At 34.6% G+C, this 9,300-nt stretch overlaps 1 protein-coding gene across 1 annotated transcript; it reads left to right on the plus strand.

Annotated features, from left to right (window-relative positions):
* The first annotated feature begins 1,696 nt into the window (after positions 1–1,696).
* Snrpg (small nuclear ribonucleoprotein polypeptide G) lies at positions 1,697–2,013 on the plus strand. The gene is given in 2 exon segments (XM_013035950.1): positions 1,697–1,803; positions 1,806–2,013. Coding segments are annotated over 2 exon segments (228 nt in total). The 5' UTR covers positions 1,697–1,733; the 3' UTR covers positions 1,964–2,013.
* Positions 2,014–9,300: the final 7,287 nt, after the last annotated feature.

Here is a 9,300-nt window from a genome sequence, read left to right on the forward strand (position 1 = left end):
GTGAGGTGATATCTCAATGTTGTTTTGATTTGCATTTCTTTTAGGGCTAGGGATGTTGAACATTTCTTCATGTGTCTATTGGCCATCCTTCTTTCTTCTTCAGATAAGTTTCTCTTTAAGTCTTTCACCCACTTATTTAAACAATAAAAATTTTTCTAAGTCTAATGATTGACTTTTTCTACCAGATTATTAAAAATATACAAATAATTATAAGCCTGTGTATATGGACAAATGAGGGGTACTATGTATGGATCATAGTAAAATAAGGGAGTTTAAAAGAACTACATAATAGTATTTATTTTTGTTTTTGCCTTCCATTAAAATTAAACTGAATAGATCTAAGATAGAGTGCTGTAAATGAGTTGCTGAATGTAATCTACTTAGGAACACTAACAAACTCCAAAAGCACGTAAGAATTATAAAAGTATTAAATGGCGTACCACAAAATATTTAAAGCAAAAGAAAGTGTAATATAGGAAAGAGGAAGAAAGTTATACAAAACATAAGGAAAACAAATTCCATTTCATATCAGTAAGTTAAAAAGAATAATGGAAAAACAGAGTATGTGAGAATGAGCAACAACAAAAAGTAGGATGATTCAACTATATGAGATCTAAATAAAAGGTATACTGTGGAATCAGAGACAAAATATTCAATATAAAAGTAGAGAAGATGATCCATCAGTTAACGATAAGAGCAAAAGAACTGAAGTGACCCTACTATCATTAGACCAAACAGATTTTCAGACAAAAATTGCTAACAGAAATAAACACATTCCAAAATGAAATAGATTTATTTACTTAATCAAGGCTGACAAAGTCAGAGTGCCAGTGTCTCATGCCTATGATATTAACTCCTAAGCAGGCTGAAGATTGTGGTTTGAAGCCAGACAAGAGAGGTAAGTTGATAGAATTTAAAGGAGAAATAGACAATTGAACAATAGTAGTTACACCATCAATAAAACAGAAGATTTTCAATTAATAAATTTGGTAGACCTAAGAGCAACAGGATGCACATTTAATATGGAATGTTTTTCAGGTTACATGAAAAAATAAGCCTGGATTATACCTCAAAAATGATTTCAGTATGATTTAAAAATCTGAATATTACCACCAAAAGCACAAACATAGGTGAATTTTTTTGTGTGAGACTGGAGAACTTAAGCCACTATAGGAAACATAACAGTTCAATTCAACCCCACCATTTAAACCTATCTTATAGAAAGGAAACTCAATGAGAAAGTAAAACAGTAACCCATATGATCTTTTCTAAAATATTAAAAAAATCTAAAATAGCCGGTGCTGGTGGCTCATGCCTGTAATCCTAGCTACTTAGGAGGCTCAGATCTGAGGATCACGGTTCAAAGCCCGCCCAGGCAGGAAAGACTGTGAGACTCCTATTTCTGATAAACTACCAGAAAACCAGAAGTTGTAGAGCACTCGCCTTGAGCTGAAGAGCTGAGGGACAGCGCTCAGGCCCAGAGTTCAAGCCCCATGACAAACAAAAAAAATCTAAAATAAATGACAGACTATTATAAATTAATATGAAAATGCATAAATCTAGTTAAATTTTAGGTATATAATTTGCACTGACATTTGTACAAAGAAGATAAACAAGTAGCCAAAAGGTACATCTAAGCATTAGGGACATTAAAATTAAAATTGCAATAAGATTCTTCTTCAGAGGCAGCAAGTTCGGTTCCAAAGCATCTCTGAGCCCGCCGATTAGAAACCATGAGCAAAGCTCGCCCTCCTGAGCTAAAAAAATTTATGGGCAAGAAGCTATCATTGAAATTAAATGGTGGCGACATGTCCAAGTAATATTGCGGGGATTTGATCCATTTATGAATCTGGTGATAGATGAATGTGTGGAGATGGCTACTAGTGGGCAACAGAACAATATTGGAATGGTGGTTATACGAGGAAATAGTATCATCATGTTAGAAGCCTTGGAACGAGTTTAATAATGACGGCTCATCAGAGAAATCTGCATCTCTTCTCCAAAGGGACTTCTTTATTGTACAAAATTTGGTCATATACATTTTTATATTTAAATTTTTTTTCAATAAACTTTTACAATAATAAAAAAAGATTTTTCTTCAAAGTGTCCTCTATATCTTTGTTGTACAAAATTAAAATGAAAGAATTTGACAAGTGTTGGCGAGTCCAACAGAACTAATAACCCATATATCTTGCTAATGGAAACAAAAACACTGATATAGTCACTTTTACAAACAGTTTGACTTTTGCTCAAAAATCTAAACATAATTTTATTAAGTGAAGTAAGCCAAGCCTAAAGAAACATAGGTCCCATGATTTCCCTTATTTGCAATATCTAGTATATGTATGAGTCAAGCAGAAAAGGTCAGATAAGGTGATGGTAGGAAAATGAACCCTAAGATATGTATTTTAAATCATGCATTTGTTTCTAACACAATTATAAGATTATTTCTTTGTTGCTTTGTATGTCCCTCCCCCACAGTATAACCCCTGCTTTCACTGTATTTGATGTCGGTATAATTTGTGGAGGGGAAGGGGAAAAACAAGTCATTTAAATAAGGATACAGGTGGACCTGTTGCAACAATGAGAAGTACAAGTTGTCATGTCAAAAACCAACTTTACAACTTGGGGGGGGGGGGAGGATTGGGTGGGGGAGGAGGGAGGATGGGAAGGGTAAACAAAGGAGGAGGCTACAATGCTTGATAAGAAATGTACTCACTATCTTGCCCATGTAATTGTAACCCCTCTGTACATTATTTTCACAATAAAAAAATCTAACCATAATAACCAGGGGTGCTGCCTCAAGTCTGTTATCTCTGGTTACTTGGGATATGGAGATTTGAGACTGTCAGCTCAAGCTAGACTGGGTTTGAAGAACTGTGAGATTTCACATTAACCAATGGCTGGGCACATTGGCATGTACCACTAATCCCAGCTACAGAAGAAGCAGAATGGCTAGCAGAGTGGCATATGACTGTTACTCCCATGGAGATACACAAGTAAGAGAGCCACAATTTAGGCTGTATCGGCATAAAGTGAGAACCTACCTCTAAAATAAAACAACTGGAGAAAGAAGGTAGAGGTGTAGTTCAAGTGACAGAGAATGAGTTTTAAAAGCATGAAGCCCTTTCTACAGTCCCTATATATATAAAGAGAAAAAATATATACATAGTTACTGTAATAACAATTCTAATCCAATGCTTATATCCAGGAGAATCAGAAAACACATTTACATAAAAATACATCACATTCATAACAACATTATCCATTATAACTGCAAAATACAACCACTAAAATGTATTTCCCAAAGAAACATAGGTCCCATGGTTTCCCTTATTTGCAATATCTAGTATATGTATGAGTCAAGCGGAAAAGGTCAGATAATGTGATGGGTGATGGTAGGAAAATGAACCCTAAGATATGTATTTTAAATGTTTTTTTTCTTTCATGCATTTGTTTCTAACACAATTATAAGATTATTTCTTTGTTGCTTTGTATGTCCCTCCCCCACAGTATAACCCCTGCTTTCACTGTATTTGATGTCGGTATAATTTGTGGAGGGGAAGGGGAAAAACAAGTCATTTAAATAAGGATACAGGTGGACCTGTTGCAACAATGAGAAGTACAAGTTGTCATGTCAAAAACCAACTTTACAACTTGGGGGGGGGGGGAGGATTGGGTGGGGGAGGAGGGAGGATGGGAAGGGTGAGGAGGCTGCAATGCTTGGTAAGAAATGTATGCATTATCCTGCCCATGTAATTGTAACCCCTCTGTACAGTATGTTCACAAATAATAAAGAAAGAAAGAAAGAAATGTACGCATTATCCTGCCCATGTAATTGTAACCCCTCTGTACAGTATGTTCACAAATAAAAAATAAAATAAACTAAAATGTATTTCAAGTGGTAAATGGGCAATTAGCATGTGCTATGGCCATATAATATGATTTTATTCATTCATTATAGTGAATAACTTATTAGTACATGCTAAAATGTGGATGAACTTTAAAGTAAAATTCAAACACAAAACAAATATTAACATCTATTGGCGGGTCCACAATACGGGAAAAATGTCAGAGACACAGTAGATTATCAATTATCAGGGACTAATTGTTAAGTTATTGCTAAAGTGTTTAGATTTTTTTGTGTGTGTGAGTGAGTCAATGAATCTGCTCTGTAATTATGTGTGGTGATGTTGGCAGAGATCTGTGACTTTATTAGAAATCATCACAATAAAGGGATTGATTTTGTGGTTAGTAATAAGGATAAAATCTCAATTATTATGTCAATTACTTAATACAAATATTCAAACCCTCTAATTGTTGTATATTTTACAACAGAAATAATAAAGGTTCAAAATGATGATAAAATGTCCTTCTGTACTCTAGAGTTATTCTTTTCATAGAAACAAAACCATATACCAAGTATATAAGTTCCTCAGCTATGTATGTCAATGTAGAAATTCTTACTTAATTTGAAGTAAAACCTGCAAAAAATACTAATATTAACTCAACGTCCATCTTCGCTGACACATGCTTTCTCAGACTTGCAGACATTTAAGTAAGGATCTACTATAATGAAATACATCTCAGACTGTAATTTTATCTGTTTTTCATTCAATTCCTAAAAGTCATATTGGGATCTACGTTCCAATAAATTTATATATTTAAACATTTTACTCTTATTATTTTAAAGGTGATGTACAGAGGGATTACAGTTACATAAGTCAGGTATTGAGTACATTTCTTTTTGAACAGTGTCACCCCAAGCTACTTAAGTATGGAGTTGGGAAGGGGATAAAATGGATGTGCAACACAATACCTGACTTAGATATCTTGAGAGACCTGTTAGTTGCTTATCAGTTACATGGTTCTACAAACAATGAACCTAAAGCAATTGGGGGAAACAGTTTCCTTTTTTTCAATTTCCTATGTTTAATTGTGCCAGCATACTTCTATATCTCATGGACTAATTACCTAAGATATAAATGTTCACTTCTAGAATGATACCCAAATTCAATTGTAACAATTCATAAAGCTGTGATTGTGACTCCAGTTACACATGAGTTTTTCCAAGGCTAGCTTCTTCTTCAAAGTTTTCTTGCTTCATTTGAAAACCTGTACCCCTTTCCCTTCAGTGAACACATGTCTGAACACTGTATTTTGTGGGTGTACTCTATTCCCAGAGACTCTCATTTTCTTAAACAAGGTAGATACCATTTTCAAAATTGAATTTGCAGAGTATTGCAATTCCAATTGCTTCTTCAACATATAACAATTCCTTCCCAGGATAGCATATTTCCATGAATCTTCCTCTTTCTGCTGCTTTTTAAAATACTTATGATTAAGACATAAAGAAATATGCTGCCAGGAGCCAGTAGCTCACACCTGTAATCCTAGCTACTCAGGAGGCTGAGATCTGTGGATCTCGGTTCAAAGCCAGCCCAGGCAAGAAAGTCCATGATACTCTTATCTCCAATAAACCAATAGAAACCCGAAAGTGGCACCATGGCCACCAGCGGCTCACGCCTGTAATCCTAGCTACTCAGGAGGCTGAGATCTGAGGATCACATTTCAAGCCAACCCAGGCAAGGAAAGTCCGTGAGACTCTTATCTCCAATAAACCACTAGAAAACTGGAAATGGAAATGTGGCTCAAGCGGTAGAGCGCTCGCCTTGAGCTGAAGAGCGTAGGGACAATGCCCAATCCCAGAGGTCAAGCCCCACGATGGACCAAAAAAAAATGATAAAAGCATTTCTGTGAAGTTGAGAAATGTAAGTGAGACACCACACTGTAAGTTCCCAGCTAAGTGTTCTGGCCTCTTGCTAACTCAGATACACTAACAAAACCATTACATGGTTAAGAGATATATGAATTAGTAAGTTTTCTCTTGATTCTCATTATCTGAAATATATTTCTTCATGGCAAGGGTACTACTAAGACTAAATAAGCACATAATTGAAAATATATCCTCCCTAGTTATCTTCTGTTAATTAATTATAAATAAAAATGTGTTAAATCCCTCCTAGGATGATTCTAGGGTCTAGGAAAGTTAATGTAATTGAAACACTGAATTCTTCTTTATGCACACAGGTAGTTTTCAGCTTATTGTGGGGAAAATGAATATGTAATAAATGTAATAAGTTCTCTGTGGAGTTACCCACAAAGAACAAATAAAGATTTTCCATTTTTTTCATGTGTTACTTAAAAATGTTGATGCATTTGTTTATATTAGTTATATAGGAGAGATTTTATTTTTATTGTTATTGTAGAGGTGATATACACAAGGGTTATATTTGCATGAATCAAGTAATGAGTCATGAGTACAATTCTTTTTGAACCATGACTCTCTTTCTATTTCTCTCTCTAAAAATCAAGAATGAGACAAGTATGCCCACTTTCTCCACTGCTTTTCAACATATTGATGGAATTCCTAGTTAAAGCAGTAAGGAAAGAGATACACATAAAGGGGATTCAAATAAGAAAAAGTAAAGTTATCCATCTTTGTGGATGACAGGACCCTGTGTTTAAAGAATCCTATAGATTCCTCAATCAAACCACTTGAGTTGATTTAAAACTTTGGCAAAGTAGCAGGATATAAAATCAACCCATAAAAATCAGTAGTCTTTCTGTATACCAACAATGAGAAGAGTGATGCTAAAATGAGGAAAGCAACTCCATTGAAATAGCCTCAAAAAAAGCCGAGGAATTAACTTACCCAAAGATCTGAAGGAAATCTATTGTGAAAACTTAAAAACTCTGAATAAAGAAATTGAAACAGACTTAAGGAAATAGGAAAATATGCAAAAAAGACAAAAACAGCAACAAAATAACTCCCATGCTTCTGATTGGGGAGAAATAATATTGTAAAAATGGTAATTCTGCCCAAAGAACTATATAAATTCTATATAATGCAATACCCATCAAAAATCCCTACAAATTTCAATTTTATTTATCTATTTACTATTTTAATATTTGCTGTATGAGTTTGAACTCAAGGTTTCAATCTTGCTAAGCAGTTGAGTCATGACCCAAGCCCCGTTTTAAGCTTTATTTTGCAATTAGTGTCTTATTTTGTTGTTGTTGCTTGTTTTCTTTTTGTCAGACGTGGAGCTTGAATTCTGGACCTGGGCACTGTCTCTTCAGCTCTTCAGCTCAAGGCAAAGCACCACTTCTGGTTTTCTGGTGGTTTATTGGAGGTAAGAGTCTCAAAGACCTTGCTGGATTGGGGGGAGGGGGGTGGGGGGAGGGTGGGAAGGGATGGAAAGAGGAAACAAAGGAGGTGGCTACAATGCTTGATAAGAAATGTACTCATTATCTTGCCCATGTAATTGTAACCCCTCTGTAGAGTATTTTCACAATAAAAATAAAAATAAAAATTTTAAAAAAGACCTTGCTGGCAGGGCGGGCTTTGAAAAAAGATCCTCAGATCTCAGCCCCCTGAGTAGCTAGGAATACGGGCATGAGCCATAGGTGCACAGCTTGTTTGTTTTGATTTGGGTTTTGGTTTTTGATTTCTGTTCAGGGCTGACTTTCTACACAAATCTTTGTACCTATATGTTCATGCAATTGAAAACACTGATGGCATTCATAGTAATTCTGTGCTCCAATTGGCCTCAAACACACAAAGATTACACCTGTGAGCTAGCAACATCTGATTTCCAAAAGTTTAAAATGACTCTATGAAAAAATATATTGCTTTCTGATAGTGGTTAATGTTTGTATATTTCTTTTTTACAATATAAACATATTATTTTAGTTAATACTATTACTTTTGATAATGTTTATGTAACATGGAAGTATAAGTGATATTAAATATTAGTCATTATTGACTAAACTTAAATAACAATAATGTACAAAGATTACTGAGTTGAATATATCTTTAGTATGTTCAACTTCAGATTGAATTCCATAAACTGAAGATTGAGTTTTAACCTACTTTCAATCCTTTTGCCTTTCAACACTTCTGATGTCCTCCTGTAAAAATAAGTGTTTTGTTTTTTAAACCAACTTTTCCAAGATTATTTTCTGCATTCAGTAGAGTTAAAATAATCAAATAAGGTGAATGGAATGTTAATTTAGTCCATTCTTCCTCAAAAAAGGAAGAAAAATCTAATAAGTTCTTAAATAAGCTCTATTAAATTTTCAATGAAGCCTAATTTAAAAAAAAACTTCTGTGGTATATTTTTAGAATGTTTGACAGAATGATTGGAATCATGTTTCACAAACAAAGAAAGCTCATGATGTTGTATAAAAATGAGGTGATTTTTCTGTTTTGTTTTGTGTATATGTGTGTGTGTGAGAGAGAGAGTGTGTGTGTGTGTGTGTGTGTACTGGGAATTGAATTCATGGGATTTCATTCTTGTTTAGCTTTTTTGCTCACAACTGTAGATGTAGTGTCAGATATGAATGACACATCCATATAATAGATGCACCATGTGGGGAAATAATTAAAGGCGAGATTCATTATATTTCACTGTTGTTTTTTTTGTCGGTCGTGGGGCTTGAACTCTGGGCCTGGGTGCTGTCCCTCAACTCTTCAGCTCAAGGCTAGCGCTTTACCACTTGAGCTACAACGCCACTTCTGCGAGATTCATTATAATGGCATGTGAATTGCATTATGTAATAAGACCTAATGGCATTCCTAATTTAAGGCAATAATTGAGAAAAATGAAGAACACAGAAGAACACCTTGACTATGGTGGGAATTGATATAAATTATGTGTCCTTCTTTGAGTGCTCATGAAACCTTTCACTCATGTAGCCTCTCATGTATGGAAACCAAGGAATCTATATATTTTTTTTAATTTTGTTGTTTGTTTCTTCTGTTCCAATCTCATGTACTTGTTCACCTTATGGGTTTCAGTTAATTCTTTTAACTCTCTTTTCCTCACAACTTTTATAGCACAGGACTGTAAGATGTCACTCAGGTAAGGCTTAATGTCAGAGCAGCTAAATAGGTTCTACTGTCCTCTGTATTTCCTGTAATTTGATAACTAGATGCAGAGGCTCAGAAAATACAGATTTGGTCCCTTTTGCAGAACTCTCTCTTTTCTTTTCCTTTGAAGAGATGCTTAGTATCTTTCCTTTTTCTGCATCTGCTGTAGATTGTTATCTAACACAAATTCATTAAGAGAGAAAATTGTCTCAATTATTTTAAGGTTTCATTTTTTGTGCATGTCAATAATACTTCTATAAAAATGTACCTTTCTTTCATCTACTTCTTTTAGGGGGCTGAAGATTTAACCTAGGTTCTTAAAATGCTAGGAAAACACTCAAGCATTGAGTTATATTTTCTCAGTT

This window comes from Dipodomys ordii, unplaced genomic scaffold, assembly GCF_000151885.1.
Source record: "Dipodomys ordii isolate 6190 unplaced genomic scaffold, Dord_2.0 Scaffold232, whole genome shotgun sequence".
NCBI classification, from domain to species: domain Eukaryota; kingdom Metazoa; phylum Chordata; class Mammalia; order Rodentia; family Heteromyidae; genus Dipodomys; species Dipodomys ordii.